This window comes from Exophiala xenobiotica, assembly GCF_000835505.1.
Source record: "Exophiala xenobiotica strain CBS 118157 unplaced genomic scaffold supercont1.6, whole genome shotgun sequence".
NCBI classification, from domain to species: domain Eukaryota; kingdom Fungi; phylum Ascomycota; class Eurotiomycetes; order Chaetothyriales; family Herpotrichiellaceae; genus Exophiala; species Exophiala xenobiotica.
The window spans coordinates 312,219-333,267 of NW_013562489.1; the positions used below are offsets into that span (position 1 = coordinate 312,219).

At 51.4% G+C, this 21,049-nt stretch overlaps 9 protein-coding genes across 12 annotated transcripts; 5 read left to right on the forward strand and 4 right to left on the reverse strand.

The window, feature by feature from the left end:
• Window positions 1–44: 44 nt before the first annotated feature.
• Window positions 45–2,670, reverse strand: PV05_09403. 2 transcript variants are annotated; one of them, XM_013455740.1, is made up of 10 exons: window positions 2,315–2,670; window positions 2,141–2,244; window positions 1,994–2,091; window positions 1,789–1,943; window positions 1,668–1,732; window positions 1,429–1,612; window positions 990–1,374; window positions 744–937; window positions 532–686; window positions 45–476 (listed from the first exon to the last, which is right to left on the reverse strand). In XM_013455740.1, the coding sequence occupies exons 1-10, from the start codon at window positions 2,353–2,355 to the stop codon at window positions 205–207; spliced, it is 1,653 nt and encodes a 550-aa protein (XP_013311194.1). In that variant the 5' UTR covers window positions 2,356–2,670; the 3' UTR covers window positions 45–204. The 2 variants fall into 2 exon arrangements, with proteins under 2 accessions (XP_013311194.1, XP_013311193.1); XM_013455739.1 differs by having other exon boundaries at window positions 45–686.
• Window positions 2,671–2,893: 223 nt separating this feature from the next.
• Window positions 2,894–4,584, forward strand: PV05_09404. 2 transcript variants are annotated; one of them, XM_013455741.1, is made up of 5 exons: window positions 2,894–3,377; window positions 3,432–3,584; window positions 3,638–3,784; window positions 3,837–4,113; window positions 4,172–4,584. In XM_013455741.1, the coding sequence occupies exons 1-4, from the start codon at window positions 2,977–2,979 to the stop codon at window positions 4,033–4,035; spliced, it is 900 nt and encodes a 299-aa protein (XP_013311195.1). In that variant the 5' UTR covers window positions 2,894–2,976; the 3' UTR covers window positions 4,036–4,113; window positions 4,172–4,584. The 2 variants fall into 2 exon arrangements, with proteins under 2 accessions (XP_013311195.1, XP_013311196.1); XM_013455742.1 differs by having other exon boundaries at window positions 3,837–4,584.
• Window positions 4,585–5,616: 1,032 nt separating this feature from the next.
• On the forward strand, window positions 5,617–7,533 carry PV05_09405 (uncharacterized protein; the record flags this gene model as incomplete). Its single annotated transcript, XM_013455743.1, has 1 exon — window positions 5,617–7,533. The coding sequence occupies one exon, from the start codon at window positions 5,617–5,619 to the stop codon at window positions 7,531–7,533; it is 1,917 nt and encodes a 638-aa protein (XP_013311197.1).
• Window positions 7,017–10,389, reverse strand: PV05_09406. Of its 2 annotated transcripts, XM_013455745.1 has the most exons (4): window positions 9,207–10,389; window positions 8,998–9,152; window positions 8,733–8,930; window positions 7,017–8,677 (listed from the first exon to the last, which is right to left on the reverse strand). In XM_013455745.1, exons 1-4 carry the CDS (start codon window positions 10,241–10,243, stop codon window positions 8,400–8,402), a joined length of 1,668 nt encoding a protein of 555 aa, XP_013311199.1. In that variant the 5' UTR covers window positions 10,244–10,389; the 3' UTR covers window positions 7,017–8,399. The 2 variants fall into 2 exon arrangements, with proteins under 2 accessions (XP_013311199.1, XP_013311198.1); XM_013455744.1 differs by having other exon boundaries at window positions 7,017–8,930.
• PV05_09407 (uncharacterized protein) lies at window positions 7,560–8,096 on the forward strand (the record flags this gene model as incomplete). Its single annotated transcript, XM_013455746.1, has 1 exon — window positions 7,560–8,096. One exon carries the CDS (start codon window positions 7,560–7,562, stop codon window positions 8,094–8,096), a length of 537 nt encoding a protein of 178 aa, XP_013311200.1.
• An 819-nt stretch (window positions 10,390–11,208) lies between the features above and the next one.
• Window positions 11,209–13,485, reverse strand: PV05_09408 (uncharacterized protein; the record flags this gene model as incomplete). Its single annotated transcript, XM_013455747.1, has 4 exons — window positions 11,209–12,069; window positions 12,502–12,619; window positions 12,675–13,405; window positions 13,459–13,485. The coding sequence occupies 4 exons, from the start codon at window positions 13,483–13,485 to the stop codon at window positions 11,209–11,211; spliced, it is 1,737 nt and encodes a 578-aa protein (XP_013311201.1).
• A 1,255-nt stretch (window positions 13,486–14,740) lies between these two features.
• On the forward strand, window positions 14,741–16,855 carry PV05_09409 (uncharacterized protein; the record flags this gene model as incomplete). Its single annotated transcript, XM_013455748.1, has 1 exon — window positions 14,741–16,855. The coding sequence occupies one exon, from the start codon at window positions 14,741–14,743 to the stop codon at window positions 16,853–16,855; it is 2,115 nt and encodes a 704-aa protein (XP_013311202.1).
• A 255-nt stretch (window positions 16,856–17,110) lies between these two features.
• Window positions 17,111–20,751, forward strand: PV05_09410 (uncharacterized protein). The gene is made up of 4 exons (XM_013455749.1): window positions 17,111–17,339; window positions 17,435–17,549; window positions 17,600–17,992; window positions 18,044–20,751. Exons 1-4 carry the CDS (start codon window positions 17,299–17,301, stop codon window positions 18,785–18,787), a joined length of 1,293 nt encoding a protein of 430 aa, XP_013311203.1. The 5' UTR covers window positions 17,111–17,298; the 3' UTR covers window positions 18,788–20,751.
• PV05_09411 (uncharacterized protein) lies at window positions 18,997–20,228 on the reverse strand (the record flags this gene model as incomplete). The annotated part of the gene is made up of 3 exons (XM_013455750.1): window positions 18,997–19,636; window positions 19,852–20,073; window positions 20,128–20,228. The coding sequence occupies 3 exons, from the start codon at window positions 20,226–20,228 to the stop codon at window positions 18,997–18,999; spliced, it is 963 nt and encodes a 320-aa protein (XP_013311204.1).
• Window positions 20,752–21,049: the final 298 nt, after the last annotated feature.

The window sequence follows — 21,049 nt, forward strand, 5'->3', positions numbered from 1 at the left end:
AGTTCAACATTCAAATATAACAAGTATGACCGACAAGAAGCGGATTTGCAAAGTGTGAAATGAATGATATTGTTGCTACGGCTTGCCTAGCAACAATGGTAGCTCAAGTCAACGCTTGACCATGTGTGCCGTGTGAAAGGAGCCTTGAGCTGACATGCATGAGTTTCAGTCGATGAATCGTCACTCCGGATCAGCCCCTGTATTCTAGGTGGACACTGTCGCCGCAGCTCCGTGCTTCTCATTCGCCATGCCGAGCTCTTCCTTGCCAGTCTCCGAGCCTGGTTCCTCCATTCCGGACAGAACTTCGTCGACGAAGGGCGCCTCCTCTCCGAGACCGGGAGGAGGGAAGAAGTAATTCAAGACCCAAAAGACGGCGAAACTCATGGCGAGTCCGACGATGAATGTGAGATTGTACAAACGAATCCAACCAGTGAAAGATGGGTCGGTGCTGCTGTTGACTGTTCCGACGAGACCGGCTAGTAAGACGTCAGTATTGGCGCAGAATACCTACAGCAGGGACAGGTCACTCACGTAGCAGTGGCCAGACTCCGCAGAGGAAGGCGACGGGGGCACGCCAGTTGACGCCTTTGTTATACCAGTAGATGGAAGATTTGTTTCCAGTGTACAGGTCGTTGAGTTTCAACTTGTGGCGACGGACGACGTGATAATCAGCCAGCATGACGCCGCTGGTGAGTTGAAACATTAGTCAATGGAACAAACGGACAGAAAAGTGGAAGACTCACGTAGCAGGTGCCATGAACACTCCAAACCCACTGAGCACCTTGAGGAATTTGTCTGCTGTGCTCAAAAGCTGCCACGGTTGGACAGCGATGCCGATGCATGCCATGATATAGCTGCCTCGTCGGATGTTGATATACTTGGGCCAAAGCCCGGCCATGTCCATGCCAGTAGACACAGAGTTGAGGACAACGGAGATCTGTCGCTCTTGTTAGCATGAGCACGCCAGATAGCCCAGGCCCATCACTTACCGCGAGTTGAGAACTGACAAGCCCTATGCTCGCAAAGAAAACTCCTGCTCTTGATCTTGGGCTGGAGCCGTAAGCGTCCTGAATGTCTGCGAGAAGATAGATTGGATTCCAGATGATGTCTCCTCCTAAGACATCCCTTGCCGCGCTGGTGACGATGATTCCGATTGTGGCAGTGACGGCAATGGTAATCGGTGCGGCAACCATTTGGGATAGAGTTGGTGCAAATTTGCGGTTGGCATAACGAGTCCAGTCGGACTGACCCAAGGTTCCAGCACCCCAGGCACCGAGAATGGCAGTAATACCAAACATGAACGCCCATCCGATGTTGTCGGCACTACCGGGCTGTTGGAACATGCTGCCCGCTCCTCCAGCGTTGTGGACAGCCCTGAAACAAAAAGTAAGACAGAGTCGCCACCGAAAGATAGATTTTACCACCTACCAAACCAAGAGCCCAATACAAGATCCTGCGAACAAGACGAAAGAGATGGCGAAAGGAATCTGGAGTCGCTCAGGAGGTACAAGGACAAGAGGGATGAACGCGACCATCCAGATGACCAGTCCGATGAAATCCTTGGTGAGGAGATGGGAGCCTTCACTGAAGTAGTTCTTCATGTCGGCGAAGCCTGCGAGAAACCAAGTCAGCGCAGGTATTCTGGAGACGCCGTGCCGTCAGCGTACCTGGTATGATTGCACCCCATAAGACTCTGGTGGCTTGTCCTCCCCAGTAAGCTTGCATACCGAACCTGCAAACCGTTAGACCGTTGTTGCAGTCAAGACTGACCAGCCGCGGCGCACTCACCACATGCACGCAACAAAGACGCGAAGCACGACGGGGAAATAAGAGCCTTGCATGCCCCAGGAAAACCGCGAAGACACTGTGAAGCCAATGTGATGATTTTCACCCATCCAGCCACAACCGACGGCCAGGAGACCAGTGAGCACGCCTCCAACAATCTAACCTATTGATGAGCATGTGGCAACTCTGTATCACGACAAGAACATACCACGACGCCGATGGCTTGCTGCGGGCTGAGCCCGAATGCGAGGAGAGTGCTGCCGGTTGACCATGCCGAAATGCATGATCCTGAGACCGTCCAGTATCCTGAGCGCAGTGAGTATCTACCACCCAGAACATGGTTATACCTCCTTACCGAAGTATCCCCAAATGCCCCAAGTCCGCCTCTCTGCTGGCATTGGTATCAAGTCCCTGTTGCACCATCTCGTGTTTTCATAGTATGAGTTCTCGTCCTTGGGCCTGGGAGAATCAAAAATGAGTGACCCTTCAGTACAAAATATTGGGTTTCCCCAGCAGAGTTGAGACTCACACTTGTAGGCGCTCCTTGAGCTGTTCCCACTTGGGCCCCATAATCGCTTGTGCTCGCGCTTGTTCGTGGTTGGAGTGGACTTTGCTCCAGGAGTGAAAGATGTTACACAATGAGTGTCGAAGCTGATTTTGAATGGGGCAAAATCCTCAGGGAGGATGCTTATACATATTGGCTGTTCAGCGATACCCCGGTCGTGCTGTCCGTCCATGCGGGGCCTGATGTTCGCCGATCATCATGAACGATAAAATGAGAACAGTTGGCCGATCAAAAAGAAGGAGTTGGCCGATCAGGTGGCTGCCCAGGTGCGCGATTGGTCGTGCAACTTGCCGACGTTGGAGTATTCCGCACTTAAGCAATATCCGGACTTGCCACCAGGGACGGTGTCGTGGAGTGTCCTGCAAGTTGCGGTGGAGAATGTTCGAGACGTCTGCAGCTGTTCACATGCTCGTGGTTGACTCGTCGAGATCTGCAGTAGTGTATCTTGGAGCTCCACGTGAGCCGGCATCGACTGGCAAGGAATCGATGGAAGACATAGCCTAGTCAGGCTCATCTGCTACAAATACTTCCGCTCAATGATACAGCATTAAGACGTTCATTTTGTGCTCGGCATACCGAGTATTTCGAGGGTGTACTTTGAGAGAACGTGAGTCGCATAAGCCACCATGGCGACACTCAACCATACCTCTCTGAAATTCCCCTTGAATACCGGGGCGGAAATACCGGCCGTTGGATTAGGAACCTGGAAATCACCACCCGACCAAGTCCGCAAGGCCGTCTGCCATGCAATCCAGAAAGGGTACCGACACATCGACACTGCTTTGAACTATCAAAATGAGGTCGAGGTTGGCCAAGGTATTCGAGATTCGGGAGTCTCTCGAGACCAACTTTGGGTCACGACTAAGCTTGACAATCCGTGGCATCACAGGGTCCGTGAAGGCTTTGACAAGTCTCTGAGTGACCTTGGCATTGGGTACATCGACCTGTATCTGGTGCACTTCCCTTGCTCAACTGATCCCAACGACCCTTCGAAGCATTTGCCGGACTGGGATTTCGTCAAGACATGGTGAGTCGCCAGCATAAATCCCAGGAGGAGCTGGCCGTTGACTAACTGATACAGGCAAGAAATGCAAAAGTTATTGGATACCGGCAAGGTCAAGAACATTGGCGTATCCAATTTTCAAATCCGGGACCTGGAAAAACTTCTCAACGATCCATCTTGTAAGATTGTTCCTGCGGTGAACCAGATCGAGCTACATCCAGCAAATCCATCGTAGGTCATACTGGTCTCGTTACCTGTGGGTTCAAAGTTCTGAATTTGACTAGGCCCAAACTGCTGGAATACTGCAAAGGGAAGGGAATACACTGTACGGCTTATTCCTGTCTTGGAGGTGCAACAGATAATCCATTGTTCAAAGAACCTGTCGTGTCCCAAATAGGGCATGCTAAGAAGAAGACATCCGCTCAGATCCTGTGAGTACCAGAATTCGGGCAGGCAAGAAGAGTCGCTGACAGATTGTTTAAGTCTCATGTGGAGCCTCCAAAGAGGCACCAGCATTATTCCGAAGAGCGTGACCCCCTCTAGAATTGAAGAGAATTTCGACTTGGATGGCTGGGAGCTGACCAAGGACGAAATGGAAGCTTTGAACGGCATTAAAACCCGATTCAAGGTTGTCAATGATGCCTGGATGCCGATCAAGGTGTTCTTTGGAGACGACGAGTAAATGTCTTTGATTCTGTCGAGACGCTCAGCGCAGCAATGCTCGAGTAGCCAGGACGAGACGTGTCGCCCATAGCAATTGGTGAGTGAGGGTTCCGGCCGTCAGCTATGGAGACTGCATGACTGAAACGCGTCGCAAGTGTACGAGAAGGCTTTCGCATGGTGAGCGATTGAGCCTGCAAAGATATCAACCGCCATTACGCGTGCTGCCTGCATTGACTTGATCATGGTGGTCGAATGTCGTGTCTGGGGCCTTCGAGGACAAGTTCTACGGCGGACCAAGGAAAGAAGTTGTACGGCGGATCAAGGCGTCACCTATGCGCATCTATCCCACCACGTCGCCATCTAATGAACTGTCTTGACCGCCAGTGCCACCTCAACTCTTCTCACTTTTCTTGTCTTACCATCTCTGACCCCCATGCTGCTATTCTCTACTGTGATTGAAGCCCTCACGAAGGCTTTTATCTTCCAGCAGAGAACTTGACTGGTGGTTCAAGTCGAGTATTCACCTTCGTTGCATGCTTGAGCAACTCTTTCGCGACTTCGTCATGACCCTGCTGTTTCGCCGTGGCTTCCGATTTCCCTACAAAGGACAAAGCACCCCAGCAATTGCAGAAGGGTAGATCTTGCAGCACATTCCACAAGCATGCTGCATTCCTCTTGATGCTGTGGTCCGTCAACAGTCAATCGTCAGGACCACTTGTCCGCTTATGTGAAGCAAAAGTCTCGCCGCGTGATGGCCATGAATATGAACAACTAGTTGCTACGGACAGTGCGATACACCCGCCATCTTCCTGGTGTCAGCGCTCTTCCCGAGCGGTACTGATTTCGACGTCGAGCCGTCCAAGAGGTCCACCTCGCCAACATCGTAGCATCCGGTACCAATGCCGCAGTCTAAACCTTGAGGGGTGCAAGGTATTGGTGGGATAACTGATCATGAAAATCTCCATGTCCCCACTACGGAAGAGACCAAGTATTCCACACATGTCAGAGCATTTGCTGTTGATAAGCTACAGACACCTCAATGGACCACATCCAGGCTGCCTTTATAAAAGGCACTACATGACACAATACGTTCTCATCTGGTCAAGTTAAGTCTTCCTGGTAGAGGTGAAGAATCTTCCTCCGCGGGCCGGGGAAAGCCGTCTCAACCACCCGAGGATGTTCACTTCGACACGGGCGTCACCTCATGCTCGTTCATCACTTCCACTGCGACGTTCCGCCTTCGTATTCGGCATTGGATGCATGTACGCCACCTTCAGATGTTGTCGTTTCAATGTCCAGAAGTTTACTTTTGTCGCGTGGCACGTGGTGCTCAGGGGCGTCAAGTGAAGAGAATGTAAGAGAGGATATACTTCACTTTCAACAGGACTTCAGGTCTTTTGCTTGGCAGTAGTGAATCGAAGGTGCTGCGGCGTGGTTATCTGAGGCAGCTATGAACTGTTCACTGCTTCTTCAAGGAACAAGCTGACCTTCCAGTTCTGTAACCTTCTTGAACTATCATTTCTCTTTGACCCTTCCGGCCCATTCCTCTCCGTTGTCGTTGGATGCTGACAATATGGCTTTACCTGACAATTCTCATGACATGGCTTCCGATCCTTACGGAGACGTAGTGCCAAGATGCCAAAATCTGGTCTTACTTCGTGAAGAACCGAAGCAGCCAGCAAACACAGTCCGGATCGACGCCGAAGCCGCAAAACAGCAAGCAAAATTACATTCGAGCGCGATCTTCGTGGCGAGAGACAAGATATTGCGGATACTCAATGGCAGAGAAGCGCGTTTGCGTAAGAGATGGGCAAAGAAAACCCACGAGCAGAGAAGAAAGATCTTACAGAGTGTATGGCCAAATATTTCAAGCAGACACCGTCCGGACATTCATGGAATTCTTGATTCACTCTACACCACAAAGAAACCACGAGAAGATGATGCAATTTACAAATGGCCGCACCTCAACGTTGAGGACCTGACCCATGGCCAATCTCTGCCCCTCTTACTCAATAGTCGAGGATGTAACGACCCAGGTGTGTTTGCGCATGCCGACTTGGCGTCTTGCAAAATCGGCCTCTTCAATGGAAAAATCAGAACCGCTTGGTATCCGGACGGGGAGGCAGTGATGGTGTTCGTTGGCCAGAACACATCGGAGACATATGGAGAGTTTGTCCATTGCGTTACGAGCCCACGTGCACTTCTTCTGTGGCTTGCTGGCGTCCATTTCGGTATCGGAGAAGGCCTCTTGATCCTCGAAGTTCAGCGGAAGATCTACGAATTCCTCCTAGATTGCTGTGGCAAAATATTCTCCGATGTCCCGTGGAATGAGTTGCTCAGCATGCAACTTCCGCAACAGCCAGAACCAGAACCCATCGAAACAAATGATGCCTCGTATGTCAATCTAGCATCTGCCGTAGCGGAAGCACCGTTTCGAGTCCCTGCCACTCTTGATACCGGCAGGCTTCTACAATTGATCGAGGCGAAGCGAGCTGCAGCGGAAGACCATGCCTGGAGCATCAGAGAAGATCCTGGCTACTTCAAGCACGTCATACTGGCACGATCGATTCACCGGCAAGAGCATGTGCGTGATGAGAAAGGAAACAAAAGCCCCTCGCTCTACAGTGAGAACTTTTGGAACGACGTGGTTCTGGACACGCTCTTTTCCACATACACTGTGCTGCTTATGTGGGATGTACTTTACGACCTGGCCCACGCACTTGCTACCAAAACGCCCAAGGGGTTTGCCAGTTTCGATTACCGAAAGCCACTGCCTCAGGATGTGGAGTCTCTCGTACTTGATATGATGGTGATAGCGGATGCCTACGCTCGTGGTCGTAAGACAGAGCTCTCCAATGCTGTTCCTGCCTCACGAGAATTGGGGAACTGGGTGCGAGTGACCGACCCACGTCGGACGTCAGATCAACCAGGCAAGCCAGGATTGTGCATGAAGAGAAAGGACATGCGATCCCTCAGCGACGATCCTCTGACGGGAATGTTCGAGCTTCTTTTTGATGTCCGCGGCGCTGCTATCAAGGGAGTTGGCCTATATCACACTGTTGACGAAATACAGCGTATCATTCAAAGCGACCGGCGACGGGCGCAGAGACTATCTCCCTTAGTCGCCGACATGTTCTCAGACCTGGCGCTCATGGCTAATATATGTAGAGCGCTTGACGGGCTGTTTCCATGGTCGTTGAGATTCGAGCGAAAGCAACAGAATGCGGAGCCCATAGATTGCCCGCAGATCAAGCTCATCGACATCGTGCAGAAGATCATCGACAAAGGCAGCGAGAATTCTGCTAGTGCGAGTGAGATTCGTCTGCCGCTGCCGATCAAAGATTCGCTTGACTATCCGATCCATAAAATATACGGCGAGCAAAATGTGGAAAGCCTTCGGCGCGTGCGGAATGCAATCTCGACACATTCTGGAACAAGTGGGACCATTTTTTCTTCAGTCACACAGGAGAGACGCTCAATGATATCTTGCGGCGGTCCTCGAAGGGTCCACGGGTGATACACCGAACGCTCCCATACCGTCCAATGGAACGAAGAAAATCGACAACGCCATCTTCTGCGATCCCGATCGCCAGCATTGCTTACCCGACCCAGGAGCCAGAGACACCCAGACGGCCTGTTCTCGAAACCCGGCAAGTAAAAGTCAAAACTCGAGGTCTCTGTAATCCACCAAATGACGATGTGCGAGATGGAGTCAAGGGATATGCCGAAGTTCCAGTGCCGGAAGCTGCGGACAAGTCGAAAGAGGTCACATTTAAGCTGAAAGACCGCGCTTTGGAAGTGTTCCGCACCATATTCTACACCGAAGACCCGAACGATCGGCAGGGTGAAGTCGACTGGAAAGACTTTCTCCATGCTATGACGAAGGTAGGCTTTGCAGCGGAGAAGCTCTATGGTTCTGTGTGGCACTTTACGCCTGCAGAAGGATCGGACTTCAGCCGAAGCTTCCACGTGCATCAACCACATCCAGACACCAAGATTCCACATGTTATGGCGAGAAATATTGGTAGGAGACTGACACATACGTATGGATGGACTGCGAGAGATTTTGGCAAGGCTTGACGTGTTTCGCCGAAGAATAGGCAGAGTGTTCGTCAAACCCAGGATTGTTTATTACTCAGGCGACCAAACTGTATCGAGAGTGCTTGGATAACACAGGCCAGATCCCGAACGGGTGGGTGCCGGAAGGTGCAGAGTTGATTATGAGGTGACAAGTCCACAGCATGATCGAGGTTTTGGTTGATAGGATCATGGAGCCTTGCAGGACGCAAGTTGTTGTCGATGCACCCTGACAGTCACATTTCGAAATGAAAAAAAGGTGTTACCAATCGTCGTTACATGTTCGTGCGATTCGTGCAAGCACCTTTACGGCGAGGCATTCATCATGCTGCCGACTGAATAAGAGCCCGATGCCGAGCCTCGTCGCATAATCTGTGCTGCTTGTGTGAAGAAGGAGTCGATCCTAAGGGCAACTGGTCGGATCAGACACACAGATTCTTCATCAACATGTTCACCTAGCCGTTGGAGAGATTCATGGAAGTGCTCGAGGAGTCGATATGTTGCATGAACTTGCTCCGGGCTGGAGGACAGAAGGAACAAGTATATCAGGAAGTTGCCGATAAGAATGAGTTGGGATCGCCCATCTGTCGTCGTTAGCGGTGCCAAGTACTATGACCAGGAATGAGCAGGGAAATATACGTCGACCCCAGAATGCACGTAGACCGTCCGGTGTGATTTCGTCCATGAAGGCCAAGAACGCATTGACCTGCTCCATTGCCGCACCAAAGTAGCGTTGGAGTGATGACTGGCGATTGTACTTAGCCGTCATTGAGGCCGGTGTCATTAGTGCTCGGAAGAGGAGGATGTGCGTTGCGAAATAGGCCAGATGGAGTGGCCCTGATACGGTCAATTATGAGACAAGAAGGGCTTTGACTTCAGAATGCCCGGCCAGATGCAGACGTACCGTTATTGCGGAAAGGATATTTGCTTGATGTATAATTCATGGTGACACACTGTGGAATCAGGGAGTGCCAGGACTCGAGGTCTTGTTTTATAGTCAGGAGCTTGGCTTCGTAGTCGGTAAGATCGAGCATAGCAGCTCGGTAGCTGTGGTCGGAGCTGTGGCAGTGTTAGCGCAGGCATGAGAGTGTGAAGTGTAGTGTAGGATCGTACAAAGCAGTCTCCAACAACGTGTGCAATGTTTGAGTAAGTCGAATAAGTTCAAGAAACCTGGCGGCAGTCGAAGCGTCGAATGTGGCACTTGCGTCGTCCACCATATCGGCAAGATCTTCCGGCACATGTTCGTCAAACCGGAGGTCTTCCATCGTCAGCTCCGAGGTCGTGTATGATGCTCGATAAATGTGAGGAGGATTTCCGTGAGAAACAGATGTCCACATGTCTGTCATGTAAGTTGCCCACCACAACTTCTTCCGTAAACTCTTCTCCCAAGGTGCGATGCTCCATTCTGACGGATCTCGATGCAGTCCGACCATCTGCGCACATGAGACGGCTCGAGCGGATAGCGTCCATAACCTCGGCGTCTCAAATGTCGTATTACTCGCGGCCTTCTCGTGGAGCATGAGCAGGCAGGCTTGCACTCTCCAGAGATTGGGCGCCTCGAGCTCCCTTTCGAGAGAAGCTGTGGCAGCCTGAAAGAGCTCGTACTGCTCAAAGGGTCGATGAATCGTCCTTAGATTTGGATCTTCGTTCCAGTAAGCGGACCCCATTGCGTATACGGCGCCTCGGAGCGATGCTGGAATGCTCAGTTTGTCCTCCTTATATGCTCGGAGGAAGCGGACTTTCGAGACAATGCAGTAGACAGGGTGGACGTGTTTAAAGTACAACCGAACCATGCTCGGACCGTACAGTCCCACTTTGGCCTCGATCAGCCGTGATGATTCGTCCTTGATGGTATTATCATAAGGCATGAACCAATCTCTCAGTATGAAGAAATGCACAGGAGGTGTTCCTGCTACAGGGCTTCCAGGGTTGACCTGCATGATGTCGCCGGCAACGCGGCTGTTTTCGTTCATGATGACGGATCGAAATGAGGCCAAGAGGTTGGTGTCTTGCTCTGAGCAGAGTCCAAGAGAGTGGGCTGTAAGATTCTTTCCATCCTCAAGAGTCTGGATCTTGGATTCCGACGACTGGGTCTCGCCACCGCTGGAAGCTCTGGGACGACTGCCGTGGTGACGGTCTTGCAGATCCATATTTTCCAAGTTGGTGGTAGGTGAGTTCAAAGAGCGATCGGTACTACTAGGACTCGTGTGCGTGGCTCGATACCCGTTTTCAGGAGACGTAGAGTTTGCCTCTGAATCTATCTGACCCAAGGGATCCTCATCTTGGTCCAGCTGCCGGGTCCCGGGACGTCGTTCTACCAAAGATTCGGGGGTGAATTCGCAAGTTAATCTCCTTCCCTTGCAGAAAAGACCTTCGTTGGGTAGGTTAGTCGACGATCTGTAATGAGCTCTGACTGGGCGTCACTCACATGGAGGCCGATCCTCAATTACACAGGCAGTTTTGCGCCTCCTACAGGCATCGCATGGACGATTCTTGCGACTCCGCCATTGTCTAGCAGTGCCGAACTCACTGTGGATCTTGAAACGTCGTCTCCGAGAAGCTTGAGCTTCCTCCTGCATTGTAGTGCTGGCATCGAAGTCCCGGTGGCCGTCGGATCATGAGGAGTCGCCAAAAAGCCACAACTGTGGTGCATAGCTGAGAGATATCCTGAGCAAGCACTTATCAGGACGGCAAGCTCAATGGCTGGTCGCTTATCGAGAGGTGTAAGTGGCGGCCGCCCATTGATTTCCCATGGTTGATAAGCCCTGCAGTGCCAAGACCAGTATACTCGCTTTACCCAATTGGGAACGAGGTGATGCCGCCCTGCGATTACTCTCCACTGCTCGCGTGACCTGCGTGAGAGATCACCGTATCTCATTAATCTTGTCCGAGAACTCGGTGTGAGGAACATTGTTTAGGTAGGTCAGTCATTCAGAAGAAGTCAAACCATACGCGCTCCAACAAACTTGACCAAGAAAACTGAAGATAAACGTGCTCTGAGAGCGGCGGCACTAACGGCTGAACTAGGCTTAGCCTCTACTGCCTCTGGCTTTGCTAGGCGTGGCTAGGCTAGGTCTCATGGCCTTTCATCCTTTCTTATCATCAGCCTGCGGAGCTACTCAATCTGTCCTCCCCAGGAATGGTGATATTTATGGATGACCAAAACATCTGGATGTGTCCATTTTCCGGCATTTGAATGTGGCTGCTCGCATGCGAAGGCTGTCACCGGCAACACACCCAGGCCGCCTATCACTGTTGGCTTTTTCAACAGGGTAAAATCAGCGTGTCCTACGACTCTGCCCGTCTTCTCGCTGAGTGTCCGTAAGAGAGCGTGTGTGAACGCTCGAGGCCCTGTGAGCTCCATGACAAGTGTTGCTGTGAGGCTACTGCGCTCGATTCCTTCCTCAGTGAGTGAGTTCAAATTGTCCGCAATCTCACGGATGACGCTCCATAAGAGTTGACTTCTCGGCTTCGCAGCGATGGTCCACGTCGCGAACTGAATGTCGTCTGGAAACAGCGGGAGTCTTTGGCCGTCGACATTGTCGTATTCGACGCCCAAAAGCAGCTCAAAATCTCCCTCTGGCCCCCCGCAGTTGATGTTCCACTCCTCGACGCCCTTCATGCACTCCGTATCCAAATCAGTGTAGACACCGCCTTCAATGTACAAGACAAGGTATCTCAACAAATCCGCTTGCAAGATCGGAATAGGCGCCATGCTCCAGGCTCTGAGGATGTCTGGATGCAGCTGAAATTCCTTAGTCACTAACTCCTCAGCTAAGTCGTTGTCGAGGATGTGGTGAGTCCAGCCCGGATTGTGCGTTTTCCAGGTCGAGATTAGATGTGTATGTTGATCTTTGACGGTGGCAAGGTCAGGGCCATGGTCTTGCTGCAGCCAAAGCTGCCAGATTTTGCGAGGTAGTGCTGCAGACTGACTCAACATGGTAAATACGAGATGGATGCAGATGAAAGAATATCTCTGATGAAAGAATGTCTCTGGGGGACACTGGCGGCTTTATACTACTTGCAAACACCTTTGGCATACAATTGGGGCGTCGCACGACCATGCCATTCGAAGATCTCACATGTGAGGGTGTCAGGCGCGGCTGGCTCTCCCTCTTCCTCCGACGTCTTACAAATGCCATTCTGCAGCACATGGCTCGCCATATCACTCTATTGGCTTACTTCTATTTATTAATGACGTGGAATGATGCACCAGTTGGGACGATTATCGCCGAGAAGGCGGCCATCGAGTTGAGTAAATTCGCAACGGGCGCAACAATCGGCAGGAAAAGCAGATGCAGAGCGAGACACCAGTTCGGAACTTCAGCATCATAATCCTGTTGGCAGCTTGACTTAACGATTTTCGAGCCACTCGACAGGAGCAAAGCGCGTGAATAGAGGGTCTTACCTGGAGAGCGAGCGAAAGACCCGTGGCAGTCAGGGAGACGCTGTTTTCTGCGAATGCAGCAAACCAAAGCCAATTCGGAATTCGTGACGGCCAGTCCACGAACAGAATGGATAGCCACCTTCGGAAAGAATCAGCAGGCGCACCGCACCGTCGCCCTCTCGATCTCAACTTACAAAACAACCTCCAAAGACTGCCATGCCCAGAGCGTCACGAAAGCCACAGCCAAATGCGCGTTGACAGTCAAAATTCCGCTCGCCCAACGTCGGCGTTGTTGCCAGAAATCCCAGAGACTGCTTGGCGATTGCTCTCTCACAATAGCGGGAATCCAGCCGAATCTGAATCCGAGACGGTCGGCCTGCAGTGCGAACCAGTAATCCTCTGTCAGATTGTCCGTTTCCCAGGTCACTTTGTTTTCGACCTCTCCATTGATCAAGAGGAATGCACCGTGCATGCCGAAGACTGGGCGGCGGGCATGATTGAATTGAAATTGATATCGGCCAAAGTCGTCCAACGTACGCACACAATCGGCGTACGTGGTCAGGATGTTCTTCCAGTAGTGATGGGCGTTGTACAAAATGACTCCTTGGGCGATGGAGGCCTCGGAGTCCGTCTCAATTTTCTCCAGGCATGAGCGGATGGCGAATTCGTCCAGCATTGTCTCCTCATCGATGTGGAGAATCCAGTCCTGAGGAGTGAAAGCCTGCATCTGGCGGAACCACTCCAATGCACGGGCTTTGTATTTGGCCTTTCGGGGTGCAAACTCCAACGGCACACTGTGGAGTTGAGCGAGGCTTTTCAAATGTTGCAAACGCGAAATCGAATCTTCTTCTGTGACTATATGGAACTCCAAATGACTATATATAACTTCCAGCTCTGGAAGTGCCCTTGCCGTTCGGTTGATGGCCTGGGAAGTGCAGATTAGGCAATTGTGAGATCGTGGAAACCATGCCAACGTACCTCGATATTCCGGCCCCTCGTGACCATGCAAATAATGAGACGAGCATATTTGCGGCGAGCAGACAGACTGCTCCGACGGGCTTTTTCAAGTGGCAGCAGGGCGCATAAAATACTGTACCAGCCTAGTATGCGACCAGGCACTAATGTGGATAAGACTATGCCGGTCTCTTTGTTGAAGAGCTTGTTTGATTGATGCTGGAGGCCCACGATAAAGGATGTATAAATGGACCATTGAGCATAAAGAAGCAAAGATGCGACGGAGAAGAAAAGAATGTGACGATATCTCAAAGCTTTCCACGTTCGAGGGGTATTGAAGGGTGGCATGACCTGCTCCGCTTGCATAGTTGCCATGGAATCTCTCTTTCTGACAATGTCTGCCTCCGATGACTACGAAGTCGGAAAGGAAAACCCACCTTTATGTCCAGAGTTGCTTGCAAAATCGGGCGCAATATTGGGTCAGGCTTCGAACTCGAAGACTTGTGCAAGTCTTTGAACGTCCCCTGCCGTCTCTTGCCGTGGTTGGAGGCTCTGTCACCGGTCAGGAGTCAGAAGGTTGTTCGCACTAAGTAGACCAAATTAGGGCCAGCCTGATAAGCCAGGCGCTGTTAACAGGTCAGGAATCGGCTTCTTGTAACGTGGGGGTGAACATGATACTTTATTGCCCTGAAGCAACTACCATGGGTTTTGGAGTTTCTAAGTGATCCATTGAGGCCATGTAGGCTACCTAGCGAGCTCGCTAGATAAGTTAGTGAGGCTAGTGAGGCTAAGTTGGTGCTAGTGGGTGGCTAGCTGAATAGGCAAGTACAGCGATGCCCGAATGAAGACTACAGACGCGCTGCGAACATCGTTCTCTCTTTCCTCTGAGCTTCCTAGACGCACAATGAAGATATGACGGATTGATCATCGTGATACCCTCCAATGCCTCCTCCTGACTGTGGTCCGGCTATTACACACCTGAGTACTAGTAATAACCCCTGGCTCATGTTAGAGTGAGGCTTCTGGCGTCCTCTTTAGCAGGGCGCAGGCGAATTCTGCCTTGCATGATGCACCTAAATTCTCGGGATCCCAGTGGTGTCGCTATCGAATCGGTTACATTCGACATGCCATAAAATGCCACTGCGACGTCCCAATCAGTGAAGTCGTCCATAAATTGGTGCTTTTAAGCCCAGTCCGAAACTGGGTTCCTATTCTCAATTCAATTTGTGCAAGCTTTCGAAATCTATTACCACGGCAAGTCTTAATTATGCATCTCCTGAATGCGAACTTGCTTGGTTGCCTTGCAATGCTTCAGTCTGTCTGGGCCTTCCCAACCACGAAACGACAAGCAGTCGGCCAGACTCCTTTGATAAGCTCGTCCGAGGTATGGGCGTCTGTTGTGGCAAATGTGACCCCTCTCATGGCCCTTGTTGGGGAGAGGCATGCTAAGGAATACCTACGGACCATGTCGGGAAAACGGCAGCTATTGAATCTGGCAGTGGCACCACTGGGCATCCTCTCCATCCTTGTCAGTGCAGTCAGGCTCTGCGGCTTTCCTTACCTTCGCCGGCTGATTGGCCGTGAAGGCGAAAAGAGAAACGAGGCCATGGTCGAGCTGACACCGGTCAGCATGTCTCAAGCAACGCCAGTCTATGTGGATGGGCGGATCGAGATCGAACCCAACGTTGTCAAGGATGCCGCATTCATTTGCTGTCATCGTCGGCTTAGGGAAGATGCCCCCTCGGCGTTGAGGGCTTTTCGATCACTCTGGCTTCGTCGAAAGGAGCATCATGGCGATCAAGACCATGAAATTGTGCTGTCACTGCGCAGACTCGACGATCTATCCTTAAAAGAAACAGCCACCTTGATCGAAAATCTGGAGGATGCTGGAAAAGATGGTTTCTCGAACCAACATGTTGCAATGGACGCCACAATCTCATTCCGGACAACCGGTGTATCTCCTGCAGCAACCCTAGCATCTAGCAGGACATCAATGAGCCGCTTGATGGACATGTTGGTTGCCACAGGCCTGACAGCTGCAATCATTGGTATCCAGATCGCCGGCTACGCTTCCAACAATACAAACGGTACTGACATCCAAGGCCTGATAATGGGGCTTGTAGGCTATTCAGGCGTCGTTACATCCACAGTGGCACTCCTTCTGTTAATCCAATCAGAAGTCGTACTGCAAACTGAGCCGCTTCCGGCGCTCTTTCGTGATGGGCAGTGGACGGTCAGCAATGCCACCCATTCAAAGTGGCGATGCATTGAGCCGTTGAAAGTGGATGGAATTGTGTCTGCTTTGCCGGCAAGACATGCTCCTCAGGATTCTCGTGCGCGAGATGTCAAGGTGGCTGTATGTGGGCTTGGTCTCGTAGGCTGCTATGTGATCTACTACCTAGGTATTAGAGTCGCTCCTTGGTGGGTGGCACTGAACAACATGGTGGTCCTGTGGCTGGCAGCAGCCTACAGAGCGTTCACAACGCAGAGCACATACCAAGAAAGCGAGACACAAACTGCAGAAAGCTGGACAGCAATCCCAGGCAACACGGTCTCGGACACGGTTGACCAAACACTTTGCTCCTCGGAGGTCCGCCCCTCCGGGGATTGTCTTCTGATGTTTTCGAGTCCAATCCGCATCAGTCCCATGTCCTGGTCATCAGCCCAAGATGTTCTAAAGGTAAGTATCGAGCTCACACACCAGAAGAGCCTCAGTTGTGGCTGGAAATCTCCAAGCGAAGTCGTGAATAGTAAGACATGGGGATTCATTGTTCGCTTCAACCTTGTCGTCTACATTCCAGGTTACATCTTCCGGTGTGAAGATTCGACTGATCTTGCGGTCGAACTTCATTTCACCTTTGACCACCTCACATGGACTGTCCTGAAACTCTTGCACACATGTCTGGACCAGAGCGGCTCATTATCGACGTACACGAGTCCTACGGATCGTCGAGAAAAAGTCTTGGCTACGTTGGATGGTGAAGATGTTGCAGTCAGCTATCCTGCCGAGCCCAAAACATTACGGGCATTCTTGAAACCTTTCAGCAGCCGATCGTTGGATCAGGCCCTGCTGCTCCCAGCAATCCAGGTGTGCTCCATTTATGAACGATTCTACTACACTTCATCCAAGTCCACAGGGATGCAGACATTACAGGCTCGTCACGTTGACCAACTGGGTTTGAGTGCCTCTCCGGCCCAACTCAAAGGCCTACAAGAGGAGCTTGAAGAACAAGGTGTCTGGAACTCGTTCATGGCCCCACTGAGTGAGCTGGGCCCGAAGCCCAAGAGGATCGTGATGAAAGCGCCAGAGGATCACTACTCTCAAAGCAACCGGCTCTGGGCTGATCTGACAGGTGCAATTGATGGCGAAGAAAGAGCCGAGGGTGCGACGGCAGGAGCAGTTGAGGGGTCTGGCTCATAGTTGTTGAAGTTTGCTAGGAAGTTGACGACTGAGACGGTCAGTAAGTTAGTTACCATACCTTGTGGTGCTTCTACCCCAGCCTAGATGAGGTGCAAGTTGTCGTCATCCTATAATGCCAAGAGATGGTAATTCGACACCCAGCTCACCCCCCTTTTGGGATTAGGGGTGATGCCGCCCTAAGCTGCCAAGATCCTCCCTTCTGCGGCACAAGTCTCCGTATCTGGGCGAAGTATCCATATTCGTCCTCCCTTTGTACTTTGTACTTTCCTCTTTTCTACCCCACGGGGCAGATCTGCAGACCACAATCCACATTAGATAATGGATCTCCTCTTGATGCCTCCCTGTCCGGCGCTGTTGAATTAGACATTCAATCTCCACACTATACTGCTCTCAATTTCGGGGGACGCCATCCTTTACGGCGCTTTTGGTTGATCGTCTTGAGCATGTCCGGCGAGCAGCGGTCACGAAGGGGCTGCGTCAATTGGTAAGAGACATTATCCACTATACTCTGCCTCAGCCTCTCGATCTCCATCTTCTTCCTTCCTCAACAGCTCTCCACTGCTAAGAGTCTCTCCGTAGTCGTGCCAAACGGAAAAAGTGTGATGAAGTACGACCGGTATGCTCCCTATGTCGGAAGGTCAATTCAGAGTGCACGTACTCAGGGCCGAAAGGTCAAGGAGTAGTCGCAAAACCAGTAAGTGATGGTTCCGGGAAGTGAGAGATGTCACATTAATATACCTCGAGATATCCAGCAATCGTCAACTTCTCCTGCCACCGGCGCGTTGCGACGCAATTCCCATCACCAAATCGATTGCGGTCACCGATACCAATTTCGTATACCATTTCCGGACGGGTTTCACGGACCTTGTCACCTTTCAAATTCCCAATCATAGGAACCCGTTCTTCTCTCATATCCTACCACTGGTTCACTCTTCACCGCTCGTTCGGGAGTCGGTGGAAGCTGTCGCCGCGGCGCATTTGCATGTCCTGGGCAAGGCGTCGCTAATCAATGCGGCCGATCTACAGTCAGAAGCTCTTCGCCTACTCTCTATCTGTTTGGACTCGGTGGGAACCGACCCGGATGATTCATCGGGAGAAGAATGCTTGATTGCGAGCTTGTTGCTGATCTACTACGAGGTAAGCTGAATGTAGAAAGGTTGATGCTGAGCCCTGGCTAACTTTTTGTAGATCGTCTTGGGCAACTCTCCCAGCGTCGCTCGCTGCCATCTTCGAGGGGCCAAATCCCTACTCGATATACTGCGGACACAGCAGTCTGCGACACGCCTGTCCGATCTGGCCACGGCTTTCCAGTACTTTGATGTGATGGCCTCCTTGTCTCTACGACAGCGGCCGCTAGGATTCAATCATTTTCCGCAAGAGATAAGCTCTGGCTTTGACAGCATTTTTGGCCTGAGTGGAAGTCTCTGGCCTTTGATCATCAATCTCGCGGACCTCCTAGCATGTCAGAACAATGGAGAGGATATTTCCATGCAAGCACGTCGTTTGGAGGAACAACTGCGCTCCTGGTCGGCTCCCTTGACCATCGATCGAACCGACAGTGGCCAGGAAGCGATGCTACAGATTGCGAGGGCATTCAAGTACACCTCGCTTCTCACTCTATACAAAACGTGCTTAGGCGAGGACTATACAAATGCAAAGTCGCTGAAATGTGTCTATAACTCCGCAATCGACAGCCTTCTGAGGACTTGTGCTCTCTCAGGTCCAATGTCGACGATATTGTGGCCGCTTTACACAATCGGCTTGCACGCAGAATCGAGAGATCATGCCGTCATTCAAGGCATATTTTCCAAATTTTCAGAGAGACAGCATATGATGGTTGTTGAAACCGCACACGAGACAGTGAGGAAGTCTTGGAGCGTACCGTCAAGTGCTTCTCTCGGTAGAGCACAGCTGGTACTATTTCTGGGATGAAGACATCACATCATGTACAATCATACCATGTCCGCCATTCACTGACAGCGCGAACAGTAACCGACAGAGACACATATCTGAGCTATTCCAATGATCGACATTAACTCTGAGTCACATACCGACACCCCAACAGCTCTACAGTCATTCATCATCCACATAATCTATGATGGAGTAAACAGAAACCCTCAAGAAGGGACGAAAAGGGTCTATCAAGCTGCAACCCTTCTCGAAATAATGAGGGGAAGGGGGCCTGGGTTCGCGTTGAACTGTTCGAAGATGTCAAGCTGCTGATCCTTCGATACCAGGCTGATATCATAACGCCGGATCATCGTTGCCAGCAAGATCTGGACTTCCACCACCGCAATATGACGTCCGATACAAGCTCGAGACCCTTGACTGAACGGTATAGTATATGCTTTCAAGTTATGGATCTCGGACTCTTTCTCTGGATCGAAATTGCCTTCTTCTTGGAACCATCGCTGGGGCTTGAAGTCTTCGGGATCGGAATACAACGACGCCTTGCGGTGGATTGTATAGGGAGGTACAGCGACAATGGTCCCCTGGCCGACATGATGGCCAGCTATGTTGGCACCCTCGGGCGCATAGACGCGCCGTGGGAGGGCGAAGGAAATTGGCGGCCGGAGACGCAGTGTCTCATCAATGACGGCGCGAAGATACGTCAAGTTCTTGATGATGAGGTCGTAGGGAACAATCTCCTGGTCAAAGTCCGAGTGGTCACCCGCCGCAAATGGCATGACACTATCAATTTCCTTTCGGAGTTTTGCCAAACATTCCGGGTGCGATGCCAGGAGATAGCACGAACTCGACAGAAGTCCAGTGGTGATCGCACTTCCGGCCCCAATATGACACCGGATTCAGCAAACAGCTCAATGAAAGGGACTTTGCGTTCCTCTCCATTTCTGTCCGTTAAGATTGACTGGATAAAGTCGTCCGTGGAAGGTTCTGCCGGTCCTTTGATCCGACGGCGGAGGTGTTGCATGCAGACCTTGTCGAAATCCACAGAGTCGTCCACTCCCAGACAACGACGCAAAGGGGAAACTGACCTGACCAACGCTTTTACCGACTTGACGGTTCCCAACGAGGTGGACAATTGTGCCACCGTGATGTTGAAGCGGAGGCCAAAGATCAGAGCATCAATGACACTTGGGACCTCATGCCGGTCTCCAACCCCTTCGATTACCTTGGAATCTGCCCTGTTGCGGAGGAACCCAAATGGCTGACTGAATGCCATTGACCCGATGACATCGAATGTCAGGTAATTGAACCTAGGACAGCGAACCCGTCAGAATGATCAATTTTTCCAGGATGCGTCAACTTACCAGCGGCGCAAGTCCAGGGGAGGTTCTGCGTTGTTTTGTTGACACCAGTCGTCGATTCGAGCTATCAGGATGCGGACGTTGTCACGAATCAGGGGCTCCATCCGGACAACGTTCTTCAAGGCAAATGAGTTGGCGATGAATTTCCGCTTGCGAGAGTGGTCTGCACGATCGGTGGACTGGAAGATATCGTGGTATTGCCGGTCTTGCTGGCAGCTTGATGCCCGTATATATCGGAGACAGCCCGAGGGTCATTGAAGGAGAGGTGGGACGGCCCAATTCGGATCACGTCGCCGAGGCGCTCATGTTCGCGGTGAAGCCACGCATATCTCTTTCCACTCCATGTCGCACGCATCATCCATATCGGGGTCATGGCCGCCAACAAGTTCGGTGCTGGGAACCTGCGGAGGTTGAGGGGATCGCGGAAGTAAACATAGATCGATCTGAGCGACAAGCAACCCAGGCTGAGGAGCAGGACTGCTAGGAGTGAGCTCCAGGGATTCTGGAGAGGGGAAAGGGTGAGAATTTGTAGCGACATGGTCAATGAATGTACGTTGTCAAATATTATCTTGGAAGTATGTCGTCTGGAAGCAAGGTCGTGCACTATATACTCTGACAGGACTGCAGGTAACAGCAACTGTACAATGATATTACAGTATATATGAGGTGATAGTACGGGCTACGGTCACCAACGACCACTCTCTGCCGTCGGTTCACGGCCAGAATAGTCTCGTCGAACGCCTGGTCAATCGGGTGTGGGGAAGGAAAGTGGCGCGGCAGTCAGCAGAAAGGGAATTCTTTCCTAGGAGGATGGAAGTCTGGGGATTAGTCCGCGTTACGACACTCACTGCTCGACGCTAACAGAAGTCTGCAGAATAGTACTACTTGTATAAGTAGATGCCAAGATGGTCCTGAAGGTCTCCAT